Here is a 25,248-nt window from a genome sequence, read left to right as displayed (position 1 = left end):
CGCAGCACTGCACAGTTTTGCTTCAACCCTGATCAAACACAGCTGATTCAACTAATCAAGGTGTTCAAGACTGCTAGAGACTATTAAGCAGGTGTGAGTTGGAGGTGGTTGAAGCTAAAATCTGCAGCGCTGTGGCCCTCCAGGAGTTTAGTTTGAGGCCACTGGTCTTGGATAAGGGTAATCTGGGCTTCTTTCCTGAGACTGCTGCCCCCGCGACAAGGCCCCGGAAAAGCGGAAGAAATGAATGAATGAATGACTGAACTTAACATTCACACTTTAGGACTGTGGTGCTTAACCCTGTTCCTAGAGATCTACCTTCCTGCAAAGCTCAGCTCCAACCCTCATCAAACACACCTGAACCAATTAATAAGGACCTGAACAGCACTTGATAATTACAAGCAAGTGTGTTTGATATGGGTTGCAACTGAAATCTGCAGGAAGGTTGATCTCCAGGAACAGGGTTGGTCACACCAGCTCTAGAGACATCAGACTTATTTTGCATCTTGTAAAAAAAGTGGCATAATAGGTCCCCTTTAATGTGAATATTTTTTTTATATTTATAATAACCACTCATTACAACAGAGGTAAGCTGAAAAGCATCTCTGAACGCACAACACGTCCAACCTTAAGGCGGATGTGCTACAGCAGCAGAAGACCACACCGGATGCCACTCCTGTTAGCTAACAACGGGAAACTGAGGCTACAATTCACACAGGCTCACCAAAATTGGACAATAGAGGATTATAAAAACATTGCCTGACCTAATAAGTCAGAATTTGGCATCAACTACATGAAAGCATGGATCCATCCTGTCTTGCATCAATGGTTCAGGCTTGTGGTGGTGGTGTAATGGTGTGGGGGATATTTTTTGGCACAATTTGGGCCCATTAGTACCAATTCAGCATTGTGTCAACGTCACAGCCTACTTTTTTTTTGTGTGCTCATTCATGTGCTGCCACCTGCTGGTATACAATACAACATTCAGAACAAGAAAAGAGCATTTTTGCACACAAAGCAGCTTATTTTTGTCTTAAAATACACAATAATACATATATTTTGAAAAATACTGTGATTTAATGAACTTATTGCAAATGGCAAAACAAGTTACAGGTAGATTTTATGAACATCAGATCAAATACAATTAATCAAAACTGAACAAACATATTTTTAAGTGACAAAAATGTAAAAAAAACAAAAATGTTAACAAAAGCAAACGTGTTTAAAATCTATAAAAAATAAAAATTCTTCTCGATTCAAATCTTGTCGATTGGTCATATTTAGTCCACCAACTCTGCATGTGATTACAATGATGATTAGCACAGAATGACTTTACAATAAACCTCTTTTGTTTCTAAAAATATAGCCTATAGTTGCTTAGATGATTAAAACAGAAGCGTAATCTAGTCTATTAGAGTTTAAGGCCTACTTTTACAAGTCTCCTGAAATTACACTCGCTCCTCCTTTTCTTTTCCACAGCCGTGAAACAAATTCCTCATCATGCATATTTCAGGACAGCTGTAAGCGGCAAATAACGCTGTCGGTTTCATTACAATAGAAGGTGTGAGGAACATTATAGGAGCGCTGTGTGCGTGTGTAAAAGGTGTGTATCTGTTGAATTATAAAGCTCTTTATGAACAGAATGTGGACTGCAGCTCTTTAAATGCAGCTCGCCGTTGTTTGCGCTCCAGTTCCAGTCTTTTCCTCTCTTCTTGTTCCTCTCGGAGTTCAGCCTCGAACTTACTGCGCACTGAAAGAGCCTGAGCCTGCACACACACAAATACACAGATGATAACGCACACATAATATATGAAGACAATGAATTTCAAATTAAGTGTGTGATATGCTTATAATATATACAGATGAAGGCTTTACTAATGCTGTTCTTCTGAAAAAAAATGCTTTTTAATACGATTTTTTGTTGTGCACACTTTCTAATTTGCAGTAATAAATATCTGATTGCCTCATTTTAAAAGCTGAAGACCATAAGATTTAAAAGTAAATAATGACCAAATTTCAATTTTACTAACCCTGTATATAACCAACAACTTTTTCAGTCCCTATTTAATTTATTTGTTCACGGTGGCTCAGTGGTTAGCACTGCCACCTCAAAGCAAGAAGGTCACTGGTTCGAGTCCCAGCTGGACCAGTTGGCATTTCTGTGTGGCGTTTGCATGTTCTGTGTAGTGGCCGTAGTGTATGAGCGTGTGTGAATTTAAGAGTGAATGGATGTTTCCCAGTAATGGGTTGAGGCTGGATGGGCATTTGCTGTGTAAAACATATGCTGGAATAGTTGGCAGTTCCTTCCGCTGTGGCAACCCCTGATGAATAAAAGGATTAAGCTAAAGGAAAATGAATGAGTGAATATCTGATTGTGTTAAACTTAAAGCTGAAGACTATGAGATTTAATTTATGTATATAAAATTAAAGCTCTTTAATAGTCAATCATGACAGAATTTTGTGTGAACTAACCCTTTATATTTCCAGCACCATTTTCACTCTTTATTAAAAATATCCTGACTGTTTTGTGTCAGACTAGTTTGCAAAATTCTGATTATAAATACAATGAGACTGAAAAGGAACAGTAAATATAAAGATTATAGCAATAAAGATTAAATATAGTAAAATATAAATATTAGACGAAAAGCTTCACTTAAAAAGAAATCCTGCCTTGCTGAAATCAACAATTACTAAAATTACTCAATGTTTTACAAGTAGCTGTTACAGGTATTTAAATATATTTTACTGCCGAATTTATTGTCCCTTACTCATTATTTGTGAAATAGTTTTCGGTAACAGTGAAGAATAATGGTCTATTAGTTAATGTTAGTTAATGTACACTCACTAGCCACTTTGTTAAGTAACTGGCAGATTCCAACTGCTCGTTAACGCAAATTTCTAATCAACCAATCACATGGCAGCAACTTAACGCATTTAGGCATGTAGACATGGTCAGGATGATCTGCTGCAGGTCAAACCGAGCATCAGAATGGGGATGTTGATGCCAGATGGCCTGGTCTGAGTATTTCAGAAACTGCTGATCTACTGGGATTTTCACGCGCAACCATCTCTGGGGTTTACAGAGAATGGTCAGAAAAAGAGAAAATGTCCAGTGAGCGGCAGTTCTGTGGGCGCAAATGCCTTGTTGATGCCAGAGGTCAGAGGAGAATAGCAAGACTGGCTCGAGCTGATAGAAAGGCAACAGTAACTCAAATAACCACTCGGTACAACCGAGGTCTGCAGAAGAGCATCTCTGAATGCACAGCATGCCAACCTTGAGGCAGATGGGCTACAGCAGCAGAAGACCACACCGGGTGCCACTCCTGTCAGCTGAGAACAGAAAACTGAGGCAACAATTCGCACAGGCTCACCAAGATTGAACAATAGAAGTTTGGAGAAACGTGGCCTGGTCTGAGGATTCTTGACATTCAGATGGTAGGGTCAGAATTTGGCATCAACAACATGAAAGCATGGACATATCCTGCCTTGTGTTAACGGTTCAGGTTGCTGGTGGTGGTGTAATGGTGTGGGGGATATTTTCTTGGCACACTTTGAGCCCATTAGTTCTAGTTGAGCATCTTGTCAACGCCACAGACTACCCGAGTATTGTTGCTGACCATGTTTATCCCTTTATGACCACAGTGACCACTTCTGATGGCTACTTCCAGCAGGATAACCTGGCATGTCATTAGGGGCGAATCATCTCAGACTGGTTTCTTGAACATGACAATGCGTTCACTGTACTCAAATGGCCTCCAGTCACCAGATCTCAATCTAATAGAGCACCTTTGGGATGTGGTGGAATGGGAAATTCACATCATGGATGTGCATCTGACAAATCTGCAGGAACTGCATGATGCTATCATGTCAATATGGACCAAAATCTCTGGGGAATATTTCCAGTATCTTGTTGAATCTATGCTATGAACGATTAAGGCTGTTCTTAAGGAAAAAGGGGGTCCAACACGGTACTAATAAAGTGTACCTAATAAAGTGACCAGTGAGTGTATTTTCTAACATCAACTAAGTATAAATAATCTTTTAAAGCATTTACTAATCATAGTTCCAAAAAAATCCAGATTCATGTTTGTCAGCAACTGAACTGACATTATTTAACTTATATAAAATTAACTAATGTCAAGACGTAATAAATGTATCACTAATTGTTGTTCATGTTAGTAAATACATGAACTAATGCACCACTGTTTTAAAGTTTGTTTTCTACTGTACATCCTTTATTCCTGCAGTAGGCTGCATTTAGTATAACCACATTTGCTGCAATTTCATTCTGTAACTTTCATGCGGTTACACAGTATGACCACAAGAGGGAAGACTAAGTCCAATAATACTCTTTCTGAAGCGCATGCGAGCAGTGTACGTCCATGCAGCAAAACTGGACAAACCTTGGCCTCAAAGAAGTCTCTGGCTCCCAGAACTCCTTCAGTGGACACGTCGATCTCTGACAGCCGAGCCAGAGCCATGAGTCCACTCTCCTCCTGCAGCTCACCGGCTGCGGCCCGCCGGAAAATCAGCAGAAACTGACACACACACACAAATACAAAAAATATGAACAACAATCTATAAAGATACAGGTTTAATTATGTTTGTTTCATCATTGATATCATTATTACACTAAATGTCAGAAAATATAATAGGCTACAAGTCTATTTTGGCAATTCCTAACTCACAAGCACACACATACACACACACACACACACACACACATACATACACATGCAACTTATGGCAGAAAAATGTTTAATGTACATTGTTGTGTGTGATCATTCGTGTGCTGCCACCTTCTGATATAAAATAGAAAATTCAGGGGAAATTGTGATGCATTTTCCACACAACTTGCCTTTAAAAACATCAAAATGTTACGTTTTTGAAAAAATACAGTGACTTATGCCTCATTCACACTAGCGGTGGCTTTGTAGCTGGCTGTTGCTCTGGATGGCGATCTGCTGCAACACAGGTCTGTGTAGGTCTACAGCTGGGGTGGCCAATCCTGTTCCTGGAGATCTACCTTCCTGCAGATTTCAGTTGCAACCCTTATCAAACACACCTGCCTGTAATTATCAAGTGGATTTCAGGTCCTAATTAATTGGTTCAGCTGGGTTTGATCAGGGTAGGAGCTAAACTGTACAGGAAGATAGATATCCAGAAACAGGATTGAGCACCCCTGGTCTACAGCATGGAGAATACAACTGGCCTCTGCAGGAGCTGAGAGAGGATCATGTGAGCTTTACTGCTGCTCTAAATTGGCTGTCACTTAAGAAAGTCGCTCTTCATTTACATAAAGTTGAATGTTTGCTCACTGTTGCTCGCATAGACGGAGGTCGTCGGAAGTCTCTCACACTTTGTTGAAATGAACACTTGTTGTTTTGCCCCTGTGAGTCGCTTGAAGTGTGATTGAGGCTTTAATGAGTTTATAAAGTTAGTTAGTTAGTTAGTTTCTCATCTTTTATACCATAGTTATAATAAATATCAAACATATACTGCAAAAAAGGCTTTTCTTGCTTAGATTTTTTGTCTTGTTTCTAGTCCAAATATCTAAAAATTCCTAAATAAAGAAGAATTTTCTAGACAAGCAAAACATATTTTCTTGTTTTGAGAAATAATATGCCAATATTAAGTGAGTTTTTTTTTTAAAACAAGCAAAATAATCTGCCAATGGGGTCAGCAAAACAATCGTACGTCAAAAGAAAAAACAAGATTATCTTGCTGACCCCATTGGCAGATTATTTTGCTTGTTTTAAGGAAAAACTCACTTAACATTGGCACATTATTTCTCAAAACAAGACAATATGTTTCACTTGTCTAGAAAATGTTTCTTCATTTAAAAATTTTAGATATTTAGACTAGAAACAAAACAAAAAATCTAAACAAGAAAAGCATTTTTTGCAGTGTGATACGAGTCAATTTCGATCAGTCTTAACTTACAAACTCACACACAATTTATAGCAGCAAAACACCCTAATGTGCATATTTTTTGTGTGTTCATTCATGTGCTGCCATCTTCTGGTGTAAAATAGAAAACAAAATTTTGCACACGACAAAGCTTATTTATAGCAGCAAACGCTTTGGGTGCACTCACACTATGCAATCCAAACCGTTCCCAGGCACATTTCCTAATTCGTTAAAGAAGTGTGAGTGCTCTTGTAGCAGGTGCAAAACAGAAAGGTAAAAATGGTTGTTATTTTGTGATTCCACTTGTCATGACCATATTTGGGGTTTCCTGTCTCCATGTTGATTTGGGTAGTGCGTGCGCTTTGCTTCTCCCCAGTCTGCATGAGATTCAGCAGCAGTAGGTCACACAAGTGTATGCAGTGACTTAACGAGTGTCATATTCTGTTTAACTAATGAATCCCGATGAATGTAATTGTATGATTGTGATCTAAGGCATGGTTGTGATGTATACACAGCGGCTAGGAGATTATTTCTCATTATTTTTTGTTCTGTTTGTTATTTTTCTCTCGTAGTGCGAGTGAATACATCACTACTCTGTTAGGCTGCACAAGTCCTCTTATATGTTCCTTCATGTTATCCAGAATAAACGAGGACGTGATATAAAGGCAAACATTCGTATGATGTGTCAGTGATTTTAACACAATGCAGAAAACATTACGATACACTCTGAATCGGGCTCAGGCGTGGTTCAGTTGGCCGCTTTGGTGCTCAGGTGCGGTGCGCTTGTAGTGTGAGTACAAAGTGTACCTGATTCTAAAACTGAAGACAAGACGAGACTTTTAAGGGGCTGTTTCATATGGATTCATTAATCATTCTTACTTTAATGAATGCAAACTGTCGTAGATTATTAAAGATGCAAACCCCTCACTGCACGACAGCTGCACCTTTAGCAAACCTCCTAATTCCTGCACTATGAGGACTTTATGGTAGTTTATGAGTCTCAAAACATTCTGATCTGTTCGGTGAAATATTTGACAGCGTGTCACAGCATCACAAACCACTAAAACAATATAAAGAAATCTTCACTGTGCTGAGTGAGAGCACTTCTGTTCTGTTAAACTGAACAGCGCATCATCGATGACGTTTTGGTCCCCATATCATAAGGAATACGAGATACACACACACACTCACACACACATACTCATACACGCACAGAGGCACGCACACACTTCAAGTGGCTGGAAGGTTATCAGCATTTCATAGGAGGAAGCTTTTCTATGCTCTTCTAAAAATAAACATTAAAGAATCAAAGTCTATGTCAGCACATAATCCATGAGTCGAGCTGTTTTTATTTACTGTGATATGTAGCAAACAGTAAAGTGTGTCTTTTATTTCACTTGTCTGTAGATCGTATGCAAACATGAGTGATTTCATTCAGAGGAAGGGAGAGGACAAACCAATGACCTCATATCAGGTTTCCCCTCATTTTCTGCACAATCGTGTGTGTGTGTGTGTGTGTGTGTGTGTGTGTGTGTGTGTGTGTGTGTGCGTAATCTTATCCATGTGGAATGTCTGTCCAATCACAGAGTCAGAGCCTCGTCTGACACACAACAGACTGACTGTATTGAACACAGCTGCACTGACACCTGTTTGTGCATCTGTGATTGTGTGTGTGTGTTTGTGTGTGTGTTTGTGTGTGTGTGTGTGTGTGTGTGTGTGTGTGTGTGTGTGTGTGTTTCTCCTCTTATGATGAGCTTCTTCCCCCCCAAAAAGGTCTAAATAATGTCTATTTTATATCTATATCTTTTACAAACCTTGAACTATTAGCTTCTAGTAACTGTAATAACATTTGTAGTTTCTCTATATTTATATTTTTATAATTTTCTATCAAATTTTTTTGGATAGGTAAATATTGTTTAAATTATGTATGAAAAAAAATTACGGCAAGTTCAAAATAGAGTATGCTAAAATGAAGTATGTTAATATTAGTAAATACACTCACTGGACACTTTATTAGAAACACCTTACAAGTACTGGGTTGGACCCCCTTTTGGCTTCAGAACTGCCTTAATTCTGTGTGGCATAGATTCAACAAGGCCCTGGAAACATTCCTCAGAGATTTTGGTCAACATTAATATGACAGCATCACACAGTTGCTGCAGATCTGTCAGCTGCACATCCATGATGTGAATCTCCTGTTCCACCACATCCCAAAGGTGCTCTATTGCAGTGTCTCTTAACTGGTGGGTCGTGACCCACTTCAGTGGGTCGCAGAGTTTGTGGTCAAAAAAACAAAAAAGTATAATTTTTAAATTATTTTTATTTTGAAATTATTTTGAAAAATCTATTTTGTAGATTGGTCTACCTCAATAAACACTGTCTCGGTTACAGTTGGTTCAGAATGCAGCTGCCAGATTGTTAACAGTAACTAAGAAAAGAGATCATATCTCCCCAATCCCTGCCTCATTGCACCGGCTTCCTATAAAACTCAGAGTTGATTTTAAGATCTTTCTTTACACATATACAGCATTGCACAATTCTGCCCCGGTTTATATCTGTGAACTTATTAGGCCGTATACAGCTTGTAGGCCATTAAGGTCCTATGATCAGTTTCTTCTGACTGTCCCTCGGTCTCACTGCAAGTCAAAAGGTCGGATCGAGTTCAAACACTATAGAATACACAACGTGTCACTCGTATAAGTAAGAATAGGGAAAAATGTAACGGTCAGTATAGCAAATGAAGCCTGCCTTCTAGTACAGGAGCCAATCAAGACACAGTTGTTTAATGTTATTGGTGATTCCTAACTTGAAATTCAATGGCTAGCTTGGCAAGCAATTTTGGAGAATTTGATGTTTCCCCATTCAGACAGAATGCCCGAGAAGATGGCCACAGAGTGAAATGACTTGCCTTAAAAGGACTTTGTCAAGTTTTCTGTGTTGTGGCCCCAATGCTCTGGAACAGTGGCTGCATCCGAAACTGCATACTTCTATATTATACAGTACGCTAAAATCAGTATGCGAGCCGAGTAGTGTGCTCATAGAATTCATAGAATCAGTACGCGAGAAGAACCCGGATGACTTACTACTTCCGGCGGGATTCTGAAGTGCGCATTTCATGCACGCTGCGCTATCCCATAATGCCCCGCAAGAGAATTCATGTATGGAAGTGAAGCGACGCATCTTACGCAGGTAGGTCACGTGACCATAACAAAATGGCGGATGTAGTACGTCCGTATTTCATTCATACTTTTCACATTCATACTGTATAGAACATACTTTTCTAACGGCCGAGTAGTATGTTTAAATTCAAATGCAGTACCTCCTGAGTAGTAGGCGGTTTCGGACGCAGCCAGTGTCCCTCTCAACATCAGGATTACTCCATTATTGGATACTTTTAAATCCAATTTAGAGACATATTTTACTACCTTGCCTTTAAGTGATGCATTCATGTTATTTTATATCTGTATTTCAGTTTATATATATTTTTCTTATATTTTAAATACAAGTCTATATTTTCTTTTAGATTTATTACTGCAAAGCACTCTGGATCAACTGCGGTTGTGTAAATTTGTGCTTTATAAATAAAGCTTGCCTTGCCGTGCCTTTGCCTATACTGTACAAGCAATTCTATCCACTTGCACCAACCCTCATAGGAAACAATCTGCATTTTGCATTTTAAAAATACCTCACACTAAATAATGTGTCTCATTATTTAAATACACACACATACATCAAATTTCTAACATATATATCACCACCCTTCTTATATACTAGTTGTCAACATGCATGTTAGTGGTCTCTTTGCTTTCCAAGTAAATCTGAACTCCAGTTTCATCCCATTTTATCATCCACCACGTGTAAATCAGCTTATGTGCCTAAATGTGATTGATTTTTCAGATTTCGCGTGAATCCCCATATCAGAGCTGTAATCAGAGCTGTAATCCCGTCAGAGATGTTATCTGGTACACAACTAACAGAACTGTGCTGTGAGAGGATCACTGGAGTCTAACGCAGTTCACAGAAAGGTAATCTCTCAAAAAGATTCAATCACTAGATTCAATCAGCATTCGAGGACTATGACAGATCGGGTTCAGCAAGAACACACACTAGGCATGGGATGATGGGAACAGGTTTCAAGGTTTACCACAGTTTGGAAAAGTCAAGGTTTTAAAACTGATAACATTGATAAAAGTTTCAAAGTATATGCAAGTTGCTGTTTTGTTGTCAAAGACTATTTCATTTTAATTTTTAGGGCAACACAGTATGTCCAGCAGCAAAGGAGCATCCAAATCAAGAGCTACTGCTCCAGCAAGCATCACAAGCATGCTATTGACCTTATTCTAAAATGCGGAAGTGCGCTGGTTTTCGCGATTGTCTTAGAACTTCCGTTTCAGTTGCCTATGGGAGAAATGACTAGAAATACTAAACGGCAAAAAACGATCAAACTACTTGCTCTACAAACAAATGCTTGCATGACTATACAGACCAAGTAGAATAATATAACAAGGAAATATCAGTTTGCAACATCAAACAGCGAAACGAGCAGTTTTTAACGTCTAAAAATGAATGGAAATGAATGAGACCGGAAGTCTTGTGCCAAAAAGATTGAAATGGCAGCGCCCACTTGTCCACGGAGAATAAGGTGAATACTGTACACTTGAACAGTACAATGGCTTTACTTTACATCCAAGGAAAAGAAGGATATCCAAAGAAGCCTTTTCGAGATGTAATGAAATCTGTGTTTTTGAAACTAATGAAGACAGCAGACGTTAATAATTTGAATTATTTAGCCTGACATGTTTACTGCTCCAAAATATTTAAATATTTTTTATCCAGACAATTAAAAGGAATATATTTTAGAGCAAACACACACACACACACACACACACGAGAGAGAGAGAGAGAGACATATAAACAGTTTGTTCATACCTCTCTGTAGCTGAGTTTGCCATCGTAATCTTCATCCACCTCCTTGATCATGTTTTTCAGGCCAAGGTGAGTCTGTGGAGCTCCGAGCTTCTCCATCATCAGCTTCAGCTCCATCAGGTCAATGAAACCGTCTTTACCAGAGTCAAATCTACACACAAGCATACACAAAAACTATCTTAGTACACTAAAAATATAGTTCTGTCATGGTTCACACTAGGGATGCCAGTGATTAATCAATGCTGATTCAGTTTTGATGATCTTTTTAAGATATGGGCAGCACAGTGGCTCTGTGGTTAGCACTGTGGCCTTACAGCAAGAAGGTTGCTGCTTTGAGTCCCAACTGGGCCAGTTGGCATTTCCGTGTATGTTTCTTCCCGTGTTGGCGTGGGTTTCCTCCAGGTGCTCTGGTTTACTCCACAGTCTAAGACTGCGCAATAGGTGAATAAGCTATAGGTGAATTAAACAAAGTAAATTGGCTGTTGTGTATGATTGTGTGTGAATGTGAGAGTGTATGGGTCTTTCCCAGTACTGGGTTGCAGTTGGAAGGGCATCCGCTGCGTAAAACAGGTGCTGGAATAATTGGCGGTTCATCACTTTTTTGTGTAAAGAGCTTAGAGAATTTAAGAATGATGATTAGCATGCATAAATCCTTGGATACATTTGGATACATTTTGCCAGTGATTAATCCATGCTGATTCAATTTTGATGATCATTTAAATCAATACGTCTAAATGATTTTAGATATTGTATGTTTTATCTATGTTTCATGTTTTATATGAAATGCTCTACTTTTATTGTTATACAAAATACGTTTTGCATCTGTATCTTTTTAGTGTAAAGTGCTTAGAGAATTAAGTTTTGAAAGGTGCTATAAAAAATACATGATCATTATTATTATTATTATTATTATTATTATTATAATTATTAAATGATGGTTGATTAAGAATGGTGATTAGCATGCATAGATCACTGGATAAAGACTCATTTATTGTTCACACTAGGGATGCAAGTCAATAATTCTTGCTGATTCAATTATCCTAATCGTAATCTAAATTATGGTTAATCAAGCACGATCATTAGTATGCATAAATCATTAGACGTCATTAGCATGTGCCGTTTTGAAATGCGCGAGAGCTCCATGCAAAATAAGTACAGCAAGTACAAGGGAAAAACTAAGTGAGCATTTTAAAAAATATTCTACTGTGTTTGGAGGGGGAAAAACTAAATTGTGTATCAGTTTACCTTCTAGGATTGTATTATTGTGTTATGCTGGCTGTGTTGCGTCTGCTGTTGACAACATTGTCAGATCATTAATAATCTGACATAAATTAGCTTATTAATCGATCTCAACTGGTACTTTTAGCTCATGTGGTATAGAAGTAATGGAATTTTGAGGTAGTAATCTAAAAAGTGATCAGAATGCATGATCTAAAATAAGTAACCTATTGATTACATTACTAAATACATTAATCAGCAATCAGTAACAGACAATGCAATCAAGAAAAGGTACAGTGAAACTGTAGATTGGCGTAATTATGCGGAAGTTTGCATAAACTGTATTTTAGAATATATTAAAACAGAAAAAAAAACGATCATTTAAATTGTAATAATATTTCAATATCAGTATTCTTGATCAAATAAATGCAGGTGATCATAAAGGCCCATGCACATTGGGATATTAGCTTGTGCTGATCGGCAATGTTACGACTAGACAAAGGATACTAATATGAACGTAATGGCTGGTATAAACAGGTCATAAGTTAAAAAATAATAATAAAACAAAACACCTCAAGTCTCTTTTTTCTATTTTGACACAATAAAAAGTGGTTGAACAATGAGAGTTACGCTTTTTCCTTTGATTTTCATGGCTTGTAACTTCTGCCCAAACAAATGGATAGGGGTTTTGGGCTCTGTAGTGGATGAGGTCAAACTGAAGTAAAAAAAAAAAAAAAAAAAAAAAAAAAAAGCTTAAAAGCTAAATACACATGGATAAAGCATGAGGACGACTATTGCAACAACCACAAGTTTTACATGTTCAATGTGCTTATCGCCAGTGAAAGCTTGGTTATGACGAAATAAATAGTGAAAAATGCTGTTGATAGCCATGAGCAAAAATCATTCCTTTAAATTACACCTGTCGCAATAATCAATATATTTGCTTGGTACACCATTTTTGGTGATGCAATGTGTAAAACCTATCACACAAAACCAAATGTTTTGCTAAAAACTACTGAAGGTTTGAAAGAACTCTGTCACCACTGGCTTGCTTGGTTTGGGTCTTGTGGAGCTGCGCATTGATGAATTTGCTCTTCAGTGTTTGGAGTTTCAGCAGTGAAAATTAAAACCACACTAAACTGAACGGAACTAAACTGAACTTCATCTCCGAAATCTGCACGGACACTGTTTCAATTTACTAAAACATCTACGTTAAGCTGCTCTAAAACAATCTACATTGTAAAAGTGCTATAGGAATAAACATGCATTGAACCCATCTTAATAAACAGTTTAAAAGCTGCAGTCAACTTCCATGACATTATAAAAATGGCAGAACTTCACGAATAACATTAAATAAAATTTTGACATAATAACACTTTACATTCTACATTAGGGGCTCTATTTTGACGGTCCATGCGCAGAGCGCAAAACGCAGGGCACAAACGCTTTTAGGGCGTGTCAGAACGCATTTTTGCTAATTTAAGGACGGGAAAACCTGCTTTGCACCAAGGCGCATGGGCTAAAAGGGTTGAGTTTATTTTCTTAATGAGTTATAGGTGTGTTTTGAGAATAAACCAATTAGAGTCTCATCTCCCATTACCTTTAAGAGCCAGCTTTGTCGCGCAAGTCTGAGTGGAAAAAAATGAGCATTTCACAAGCAAACTGTTAACAGTTAACAGTTTTTTAACAGAAAACTGTTAAACAGAGCATCTACTGTGTGAGAATGAAAGATAATGGAACTACTTTCACTTTCGCTCTTGGATAGAAAAACCTTTACGCACAGACATCAATTAGTCTATAAATAAATCATTTTATTTGTTAAGCGCAAATATTCGTTTCAAAAATATTTCTAAATTCAGTTATAATTTCCAGCAAACAAATAAATGAACAATAATCAGAGTTCAGAGTTATATCCTAAAACTGCTGTGACCCATATGGTCTAAAACCTGACAGGTGGGCAAATCTAAGCTTGTTTTTAATAAAACAAATATAAATATGGATATAATAAATAATACTGCTAATAATAATAACATTATACAAAATCAAATTGTTATGAATGAACTGAAAAAGCCTCCCGAGATGAAGAAGACATAAAAGCAGTGTTTTTCATATTTATGTAGGCTAGAAAATAATATGTTTTGTAATATTTTAATCCTTTATATTTATATTCTTTATCTATTCTTATTATATCCTATATATATCCTTAATATTTAAATTTTTTCATATGTAAAGATATTTGCCTATTGCTCTCTTGTGCGTATTAAGCAGTGTGTAAGCGAGGCGCAACTCTGCGCCGGAGTTTAGACCGGGTTAGTTTTAGTCTAATGAAAAATCTATTATAGTTTCTCAAAATAGCAACGCGCCAGCGGTCCGCCTCAGAACGCCTTCCTGTTTAGACCAGAACACCTATGGGCGCACAAATGAGCGCAAATGCATTTGCTCTTTAAACAGCGTAGAGCAACGCCTCAAAACGACTCTTGCGCCAAGCTGAAACTACCAAAAGACTATTGCGCCGCGCCTTGCACCACACTGCGCCGGGTGTATGATAGGGCCCTAGGTGTTAAAGTTTATATTAGGATATTTGAGTAATTTACATCAAATATCAGAATCTAAATAGCCTTCAGAATAAAAGGTTTTGGCTCTTGGCATGGTTTATCCCTATTTGCATTATTTAAAATGCTGTTGGATAACTAATATATATAATCAGCGACATCAAGTGGTCTTAAAATTACAACAACATCACTTATCACATTATTTTCTGTAACAAAATATTGCACAACTTTTTTATTATTATTATAAATGGCCTACTCTACATATTTAAAAAATAAACGATAAAAAAAATCTTACCAACGAAACATTTTGAACACTAGTGTGCTGCTTTGGATTAAATTATGAACGCATACTGCATTCCAGCATCGTTCAGCTCATATCAGTCAACTAGCAACACTTAACAGTGACTGCTGACATGGAGGTTTATCCAGAGGGAGGGCAGCAGATCAGCAGGAGGAGAGTGATGGAAGAAACAGCAGGAAAAAGAGCTTCTAACAGAGGAGAGTATTTATAGCGGCTCGCCAGCTGTTGCCACACCAACCCGCAGAAGAGAGAGAGAGAAGGTGAAAGAGAGAGAGAAGTGTTTGTCTGAGATTGCAGGAGCGGGCACGAGTTTCTATTTTAACTTGAGTGATGCTTTTAGAAAGTGCATGTTCTGCTTGTGCTTGAAGAAGTACAGGTGAGCATCTACTTCTCCTCATAAATCACCAATGAGATGCCATTTTATTCAGGAAAATGGAGAACGTCTAAGAGACTTCATCGATTTTTCTGCAGATGTAAAGGTTACCCTAATCTAGTGTGATCTCAGTTAAATCTCAAAATCTGTATATTTACACCTGGAAGAAAGGTTTCGGTCAATCAGATAACAAACAGATGAGAATAACACACTCCTGTTCACTGTATATATGTTCACTTGCACTTTAGTCACTTTATTGATTTTGAGTTCAAGTTAGACAAGTTTAAGTCAAGTTGCTTTATTGTCATTCCTCTACCTGTGTTGACATAAAGAGGAATGAAATGTCATGTCTTGCAGGACCATGGAGTTACATAAATAAACAATTATAAATATATAAAACAATGCCGGGGTGGCACGGTGGCTCAGTGGTTGCCATTGTCGTCTAAAAGCAAAAAGGTCGCTGGTTCGAGTACCGGTTGGACCAGCTGGCATTTCTGTGTGGAGTTTGCGTGTTCTCCCCATGTTGACATGTGTTTCCTCTGGGTGCTTCGGTTTCCCCCACAGTCCAAAGACTTCTGCTATAGGTGAATTGGATGGACTAAATTGGCCGTAGTGTATGAGTGTTTGTGAATGAGACTGTGTATGGGTGTTTCCCAGTACTGGGTTGCATCTGGATAGGCATTCCACTGCATAAAACATGCCGAAACAGTTGGCGGTTTATTCTACTGTGGCGAACCCTGATAATTCAGGGACTAAGCAAAAGGAAAATGAATGAATAAAAACAATGGCAGACATAAAAGACATTTTAAACATTACATAGCATAGGCGTAATCTACTATACACTGTATAAAACAAATACAGTAAAAATACGAAGAATGTACTGGCAGAAAATTACCGGCACATTTATGTTTTTTACAGAAATTTCCTTTTTCTAGTAAACAAATAATTCTGTAAAACTTCCGTAAAAAACAGAAAATATACTGGTAATTTTCTGCCAGTACATTCTCAGTTTTTTTTTAACGTAATTTCCTTCTTTAAAAAAAAAAACGGGAAGATTCCGTAAATTTACAGTAAATCCTCAGTAAAATTTACTTTTTTTCTGTTAAATAATTATACAGAAACTTCAGTAAACTTTAAATAGAAACATAAATTTGTAAAAACACTTTATCCCTAAAATTTTGCTAAATACATTAAAAGATCATTATAAGGCCAACAAACTATACATATACTATAAATACTTAACTTTAAACATGTACAAGCATGTTTAACATCAAACAGAACTATATTGCGCGATATATTGTGCAAAAGAGGTAAAGAAATTAAGTAGTGCAACATGATTGTGTGGTAATTTCACAGGTAAACATTGTTATCTTATTCAGTCCTTGTAACGTGGAGTTTAAGTAAAGTGTCTGGTGCATATGGAGAAAAGAGTTTTTTTCGAGGGGAAAGTCTATATGGTTGAGTGTATTTAGGAAATTTTCGGGGGCCTGTTCCATGATGGTGGCTGAACAAACTCAGGATTACAGGATAAGTTTCAAGTTTACTAAACCAAATCAGTGCAATCAGGCTTTGTGGATACCTTGATGCTGGTTAATAGCTTTCACTGTTAACTCAGGTATGATCCTGAGTTTGTGAGCGAATGTAGGCATAAAGACGGACATCAGAAGCAAACAGCCTTCAGCCAAGATACAAAAGATAAAAACAGCTGTCCATGAAAGAAAACAGCTTAATTAAAAATAGCTTAAATTAGCACAAGTGAAGTTGTCAAGTCTGAGTCGTGTGTTTGAAAAGTTACAAGCTTAGTGTCAGCCTTTTTAATTGAATAAATTAGCATTTTTGGAGCTTTTTAAATATGTAATTTGCACAAATACATTTGTTTGTTGATAATGTGTACTGAGTATACCAACACTGAGAAATCTAAGCTCATATGTAATCATTTTGAAAGCTTTATCTTCTGATTTAATAAAAGAACAGAAAATAAAGCTTTAAATTGCATCTGTATTTAAAAGAAGCGCATATTAATTTAAATTGTACATTTTTGTAGAATTAATCTTATTGGCAAACTAAAATTCTGCATGTCTAACTGATTACAGATATAATAATTAATAATTATAATAAATAATTATTGATGATTTGGTTTTTAAAGGGTTTTACTAAACAGTGACCTCTAATTTGAAGCAAAAGACATGAAAATGAGGCTTTATTGCATCAAAGATGTGTCAATATCCTCACAAGTGATTGTTTGAATATTAGTTTGCGATCATTAACACCCCAGAATGGTGTTAAAATTACAATAATATCACTTATCGCAATAATTACTGAGAAAATAAAATGCAAAACATCACTTTTTTTATGAATGGCATATATAAGAGGCTTCAACAGCACAAGAAATATTAATGAATTAAATCATCTTTCTTCAGCTTAGTCTCTAATTCAGAGGTCAGCAGAATGAACCACCTATTCCAGCATATGTTGTATGCAGCGGATGCCCACACCAACACCGGGAGAACACACAAACTACACACAGAAACGTCAACTGGCCCAACTGAGACTCTTCTGCAACCTTCTTGCTGTGAGACAACATTGCTAACCATGTTGCCCACAAAAAAAATGATCTATCACAAATTTTTGAATACTAATGTGCTGTATTTACTACTTTGGATGATTTCATCAATGCAAACGGCATTGCAGCACCTTAAAGCTCACCAAGTATTTTAAAATAACAATGAAATTGTTTTACACTTTGTATTTTAGTTGTAACATCAACATTAGCTCATGAGCTTTTTAGAAATACACTGTTAGTGCTTCTCAATCATTTCTGCATGTGCATGTTTTATTTCTCCTGTGGTATTTGAAGAGAAACCTCTGAAACAATGTAAACTTTTTATCAGTCTCTTTCATAACGTCACTCTGAATGGCCATCTAATCTCACCTCCTTTGCTCATTGTTTCTGAAAGGTCATTAACAGCTCAACCCTTACTGTTAATGTGCTGCATAAAGCCCTTCAATTTATTCACTCAGCATCCTTTTTTTCTTTCTCTGGCTACGTCTACAATAATCCAGAGTCTGCAAAGCAGGAATCAAAGCAATTTTTTTTTACTTTGAAAAACCTAGAATACGACATAATTCATTTTCACACTTTTTTGTTATGTATATAATTCTACATGTGTTAATTCATAGTTTTGATGCCTTCAGTGTGATTCTACAAATTTCATAATCATGAAAATAAAGTAAACTCTTCGAATGAGATGTGTCCAAACATTTGGTCTGTACTGTGTGTTTATTCACACACACACACACACACACACACACACACACACACACACACACACACACACACACACACACACACACACACACACACACACACACACACACACACACACACACACACAAACACACACAGGCCACTTTATTAGGTACACCTGACCAACTCCTTGTTAACGCAAATTTCTAATTAGCCAATCACATTGCAGAAACTCGATGCATTTAGGCATGTAGACATGGTCAAGACGATCTGCTCCAGTTCGAACCAAGCATCAGAATGGGGAAGAAAGGTGATTTAAGTGACTTTGAACATGGCATGGTTGTTGGTGCCAGATAGGCTAGTCTGAGTGTTTCAGAAACTGCTGATCTACTGGGATTTTCATGCAGAACCATCTCTAGAGTTTACATAGAATGGTCTGACAAAGAAAAATGATAATGTGAGCGGCAGTTCTGTGGGTGCAAATTTATAGAAAGGCAACTGTAACTCAATTAACACTTTTGTACTTTTTAGGTACTAATATGCACCCTTGAGGAATTAATATAGACCTTTTAGGTACAAATTTGTAACTTTCGAAAAGTTACCACCCCAGTGACAGCTCACGTAGATTTATTTCTGAGAGTGTTTCTAACTACAGCTCCAGAGGTGTAGTTGCAAGTGCACAAGTTTGCGCCACAGTTCGCAATTTGCGAATGTTCGTTGGAACGATGGATTTGGGAAACCTGAAATTAATGTATTATGTTTGTAACGAAAGAACTTGCGATCTTAGTTGGCCTCTTGGGATTAGCTAATCACAACATTTTAAATCACGATTGCAATTCGAATTCAAATAATCGCGCAGCCCTAAAAACGGCAAAATTTTTCAAAAGCCTCCATTTTCACAGTCCAGAATGCAAAAAAAAAAAATGTATGCAATATGGAAAGCATTAGGGATGCAAAGATTATAAGTTTTGGTTGTACGATTATAGTCAAAGCAATAATCTCGCTTCACGGTTATCATGATTTTTAGCATTCATTGATTTCAAAACCCCACTTGTTTAAAACTAAAATTATTTTAAATTTGGTTTTGTAGTTCGGGCCTAACTACATATTTGTTGCTTTTTTAAAAGCTAATTTGATTGACTATATAAAAATCAGTGGATATTATTGATGCATTTATTGGGTAAAATTGCTACTTTTTAGACCCAGTGCCAAAACTATCATGGCACTGCTGCTTCAGTGATGCTCACGCTGTTTCTGCATGCAGTATAAAAGCTCTAATCTGTTAACATGGACGCCAAAAAAAAAAAACATGCGCTGCTCACGCTTACGGTGTAAACAGGCTTGAGTCTGTTAATCTCGATTAATCTCAGCTGGCGGATCAACACTCGCCACATGATCACTCTCATCAGCCATTATTTGTTAGTGGGTTTGTAAACCCTTTGTACTTTACTTTGCTTCTTCCTTAAACTTCAGACGTATGCAGTTCCCGCGGTCACAAAAGCCCCATGTCATTTTAACTAGGTGCGCCTGAAAAGCGTGAATGCGTTACGTGTGTGTGCTTCCTTTGCAAATAACGAACTTGAACGAGCTTGCCTTAATTAATAGCCTTAGTCATAGTCAGTTCACTGTGCGTGGTTATTAGTCTCGGTGTACAAACTAGCTCACAGTTGGCATAACTTTGTCTAGTTGCTGCAGTTTTGTTTCGTGCAAAACCACAGGGTTGAAAAGCCTTCACGATAATTAACCGTGACGAATTAAATCAGGGTTAATAGTGAAACCGGTTAATCATCGCATCCCAAGACAGCGTTTTCAAAAATTAATTTCCTAAAAGCACTGTCTCAGTGTGGACTGAAAGCCGAAACGGAGAGGAACAAATACGCATTTTTAAAGTAAAGCATATTAGTGAGCACACGGCCTGTGAAGGATGCTTACCAAGACATGCTCACACTCGCCCCGTCCTGATTAAAAGACAACTGTGAATCTGCTGACCACAACAGCAACTGCTTTCAGCAACTGGCAACACACTCCTACACACCCGGCAGTGAAATGTGTGTGGATGCACGAAAACACAAACTGGCCTGACGTAATTGCGGGTGCGAGGCATGTGTTTGTGTGTGGACGTTCGCTTTGTCCTCTCTGGTTTCCTGCTGTGGTATTTATAGATGCCAAGGCTCGGGGCACAGATTCAGCTATAGAGCCTGGCATTCAGAGCACTGCAGTCCAGTACAAAGGCTGACCCTGGATCTGTCGTGAACTGCAGATACGCTTATGAGAAGCCTTTGTGAGCTACTGTACTTGAAGCGGCATGAAGGAGGTAAGGGTTAATAAAGCTGACCTGCTGTAGAAAAGAGAGAATAACAATCAGAAAGAGGAGGATGAGAGTGGCATGTGGGTTCTGCCGCATGAATGCCGGACACATTCCAGGTCAACACCCTCCCTGAGCTAAATCTGCACATTTGTACATAGAAATCATAGATTATATTTATATAGTAGCGTTCAGATGTTTGTGGTCAGATTGAATGCTTTATGACGGCTTGTTTAACTATATATAAAGTAGTTTTTCCCTGTGATGTGTGCAGCATCAGCATCATTGCACCAGTTTTCAGGGCTACAAAATCCTTCAGAATCATGCTGATTATCAACTCAATTCCTTATAATGTTGAAAACAGATGTGCTTAATATTTTGATGAAACTGTGATACGTCCGTTTATTCATTCATCCATCCATTTGTACATATGTGCTTCTATCTATCCAAACTTCCTATCCATGCTTCCATCCATCCATCCATCAATCTGTCCATCCATTCATCCGATGGTCTGTCTATCTGTCCATCCATCAATCCATCTATCTGTAAAATATCCATTTATCTTTCCATTCATCTATCCTGCAATGCCTCCAGCAATCTATCAATTTATTTGTCTATCTATCCATCCATTCATCAATCTGTCCGTCTATTCATCCATTAGTCTGTCCAACTATCCATCCATCTATGTTTATCTGTCCATTTATTCATCATCCATGTATGCATGCTTCCATCTATCCATCCATTCATCCAGTAGTCTGTCTGTCTGTCTGTCTATCAATCCATCTATTTGTATATTATCCATCCTTCTGTCCATCCATCCATCCATCCATCCATCCATTATTCAATGAGTCCTGCAATGCTTCAATCCATCCATCCATCCATCAATCTGTCTGTCTGTCCATTTATTTATTGGTCTGTCCAACTGCCCATCCATCTATATGTTTATCTGTCCATCCATCAATCCATCAATCTGTATATTATCCATCCATCGGCCAATATATCTTTTCATGAGTCCTGCAATGTGTCCAGCTATCCATCTATATATCTGTCCGTTCATCCATCTACGCTTCCATCTATCTATCCATCCATCCATCAATTTGTCTATCCATTCATCCATTGGTCTGTCCAACCATCGATCCATCTATATGTTAATCTTTCTATCCATTCATCCATCCATGTACCCATGCTTCCATCTATCCATCCATTCATCCAATGGTCTGTCTGTCTGTCCATTCATCAATCTATCTGTTAATTATCAATCTATCCGTCCATCCATCCATCTTTCCATGACTCCTGCAATGCGTCCATATATCCATCTATTTATCTGTCCATCTATCCATGCTTCCATCTATCTATCCATCCATCAATCTGTCCATCTATTTATTCATTGCTCTGTCCATTCATATGTTTATCTGTCCATCCATTCATCCATCCATCCATGTATCCATGCTTCCATATATCCCTCTATTCATCCAATGGTCTGTCTGTCTGTCTCCCCATCTATCTGTACATCAATCCATCCATCTTTCCATACATCTTTCCATGAGTTCTGCAATGCATCCAGCTATACATATTTATCTGTCCATCTATCCATGCTTTCACCTGTCCATTCATCCATCTTTATATGAGTCCTAAAATGCATTCAGCTATCCATTTTTTTTCTGTCCATCTATGTCTGCTGTTCTATCTATCTATCTATCTATCTATCTATCTATCTATCTATCTATCTATCTATCTATCTATCTATCTATCTATCTATCTATCTTACAATATGTCTATATATTCATCTTTTGGTCTGTCCATCCATCCATGAATATATCTATCTGCAGTGTGCTAATTCAGAAGTGTGTATGTGTGTGTTATGTTTATGAGTGTGTTAACTCTGCTTTTGACCCATTTTCCTCTAATACATGACATCTTTTTCCATCTCTGATGAAACTGGGTTGAACTGATGTGAAGTGGGCCAGAGTGTGCCCTTCTCTGGCTCAAACAGATACACCTAACGGTCCTGACGTACAAAGCCTCATGGGACATCCAGTTTGATAACCATTGTTTTAAACTAAATACTTTTTGAGATTGTTTTCTTTATACAGTTTATAATCTAACAGTTTTGATAAAGAGAGTGCTGATGATGCTTTAAAATTCTAACAGCCAAATGCTAAACCCATATATTATGTACAATAAGTCATGCGCTTGATCTTAAAGCTGATGTAGGACAAAATTAACATTGGGATCAGCTAAAAAAAGCCATGAACTCAGGTAAAACCGTGATCTGTCAGCAAAAGTTGATGTGCAGGGAGAAAAATTATGAGGTGGAATGCACATCCAGGAATTCTCCTCACACTAAACGGTGGATCATTTGTTATTTGTTTTTTTAGTTAGAAAACATAAATAAACTTTTTTAAACTTTAATCCATTTCACATCTCTGCATGAAACGAAAGAGACTTTCTCTCATCGTAGACTCCTCTGAGTCGCTGTAAACACACACACAAACAGACAAAGATGGCATTGTTGCACTTTGAGTGGGTTCCATGGGGACGTAGAGTTTGTGAGTGGACCCTTGTACTAAAATAATGAGGGAAAGCGGGACAATGGTTGTTCAGAGAGAGAGAGGGTGAGAGCGAGAGGGACCCTAGAGTAAAACATTATCTTGGCACGGTGAGAATGCTCAAAGAGGGAATTTGTGCTAATTTAATGTGAGAATTCTGTCTTATTAGTCTGTCCTGCTTTTATTGAGAGATTCTACTCATGCAGTACTTAAATAAAATAATCATAATAGTCAATTTGCATTAATAATGAATGAACGATATTGCAATGTGCATAGCACCAAAGCAGAGAGAAAGAGATTTTCTCCCATAATACTCAGATCACACACACACACACACACACACACAAAAAAATCAAGAATAATCAGGGATTTAATATGAGCATTAAAATTTCATCTCATCCAAGAACACAATGATCCCAAAACACTCTCACTCACTCTCTCGCTCGCTCTCCCTCTCTCACACACACACATACACAAACATAGGAATCTATTTTACTCCCACTCTAACTGCATTAATATTTAATATTTATATCACATTACCAACACTTACCATAAAAACTTTGAAATATAAAAAAAAAACTTATTTTTAATGTTAAATTCCTAAACTGTAAAAAAATATATGATCAATTAGTCATGACAGCATATGTTTTTAGTTCATTGTAACTTATTGAACTAAGTTAATCATGTTGTAAATTGATTGTTTTAGGTTGTTTAAAGGTTGTTTTGTTGGTGAGCTGTTTTAAGTCAGCTTAACATAAGTTCAATGTACTCAAAAATGTAATTTGATTCAGCTTAAAAATTTAAGGCAACCAGGATTTTTTGTCATCTATTCATTTTAAATAGTATTAAATAATATGAATTTTAATAAATTCATATTTTATTGTTACTATGCTAATAATGTCCACTTTTAATTTATGTAATATTTTATTTTAATAAAATTCTTAAAATTAATTAGAATTAAAAACATGCTTATAACATAACTAACTTAAGAAAAAAATGGATCAAAAATTGCAAAATGCCAAGGATAACAGTTTGAAGGTATAACCCTGACATCGTCTGCACGATCACCATATTGCCTGTGCCCATTGGTCACATATATATGTGTGACATTGTTGACCCATGTATAATGCTCTAGGAACTGAAGTGATAATGGTAGTTAAAAAAATTGTCTTTTTTTTCATTTTCATTTTTTTTCCTTTTTTCTTTTTAGTCTTTATAATTGTTGTTGCTTTTTGTATTGATTAAGGAAAATAAAAATAACATTTAAAAAAAATGGATCAAAAATGAGCTGAAAAGACTCATAAAGATTCCTTCTTACGCAGGAACACGGTGATCCCAAAACTCTCCCCCTCTCTTTCTCTGTCTACTACAAGCACACAAACTCAATATAACCCAAAATAATGTTCACCACAAGTCATATCAGCACATTACACACCTTCATTAACTCGATTAAATCTGTATGCATAGAGATAAATGTTTAAAACACCATACTCACCTTTTAAACATTGTCTCCATGTCTTTGATCTGTTTGCGTGAGAACTCTTTAAACTCGGTGTATGGGTTGAACACCTTCATCTGCTTGGGTTTCGCGGTGCCGTCGTGGATGTCCAGTCTGCGGTTGAGTTTCTCCGTCAGTTCAGAGGTTGTGTCGTCGCTCATGGTAGTGGCGGGTTTCACCGGCGTCTCCTCGTCCTGTGTACCGGGATTGGTGTCGGCGTCCAGCCTGCGCTGCAGCTTCCGTGCGAGCTCTTCGGATGACATTGCGGACTGTGATGATGCTCTGCTCGGGATCAGCTGTTTCTGAACAGTTGTGTGTGTGGAGTTTGATGGGAGGCGGGGCTGCAGAGCACTGAGTCATTACACGTGAGAT

General features: G+C 37.4%; 1 protein-coding gene across 1 annotated transcript; it reads right to left on the bottom strand.

Moving 5' to 3' along the window:
• Positions 1 to 1,050: 1,050 nt before the first annotated feature.
• On the bottom strand, positions 1,051 to 25,177 carry efhd1 (EF-hand domain family, member D1). The gene is made up of 4 exons (NM_001305594.1): positions 24,874 to 25,177; positions 10,837 to 10,984; positions 4,401 to 4,535; positions 1,051 to 1,763 (listed from the first exon to the last, which is right to left on the bottom strand). Exons 1-4 carry the CDS (start codon positions 25,137 to 25,139, stop codon positions 1,629 to 1,631), a joined length of 684 nt encoding a protein of 227 aa, NP_001292523.1. The 5' UTR covers positions 25,140 to 25,177; the 3' UTR covers positions 1,051 to 1,628.
• Between the last annotated feature and the right edge of the window lie 71 nt (positions 25,178 to 25,248).

This window comes from Danio rerio, chromosome 15, assembly GCF_049306965.1.
Source record: "Danio rerio strain Tuebingen ecotype United States chromosome 15, GRCz12tu, whole genome shotgun sequence".
Taxonomy (NCBI): domain Eukaryota; kingdom Metazoa; phylum Chordata; class Actinopteri; order Cypriniformes; family Danionidae; genus Danio; species Danio rerio.
This window is presented reverse-complemented; position numbering and strand designations above follow the sequence as displayed.

Coding starts and splice junctions, on each gene's coding strand:
- efhd1 (NM_001305594.1), bottom strand. CDS start 25,139: ATGTCATCCGAAGAGCTCGCACGGAAGCTGCAGCGCAGGCTGGACGCC. Junction 4,536..10,836: donor GCAAACTCAGCTACAGAGAG/GTATGAACAAAC, acceptor TGTGTGTGTCAG/TTTCTGCTGATTTTCCGGCG. Junction 1,764..4,400: donor GAGACTTCTTTGAGGCCAAG/GTTTGTCCAGTT, acceptor GTGTGTGTGCAG/GCTCAGGCTCTTTCAGTGCG.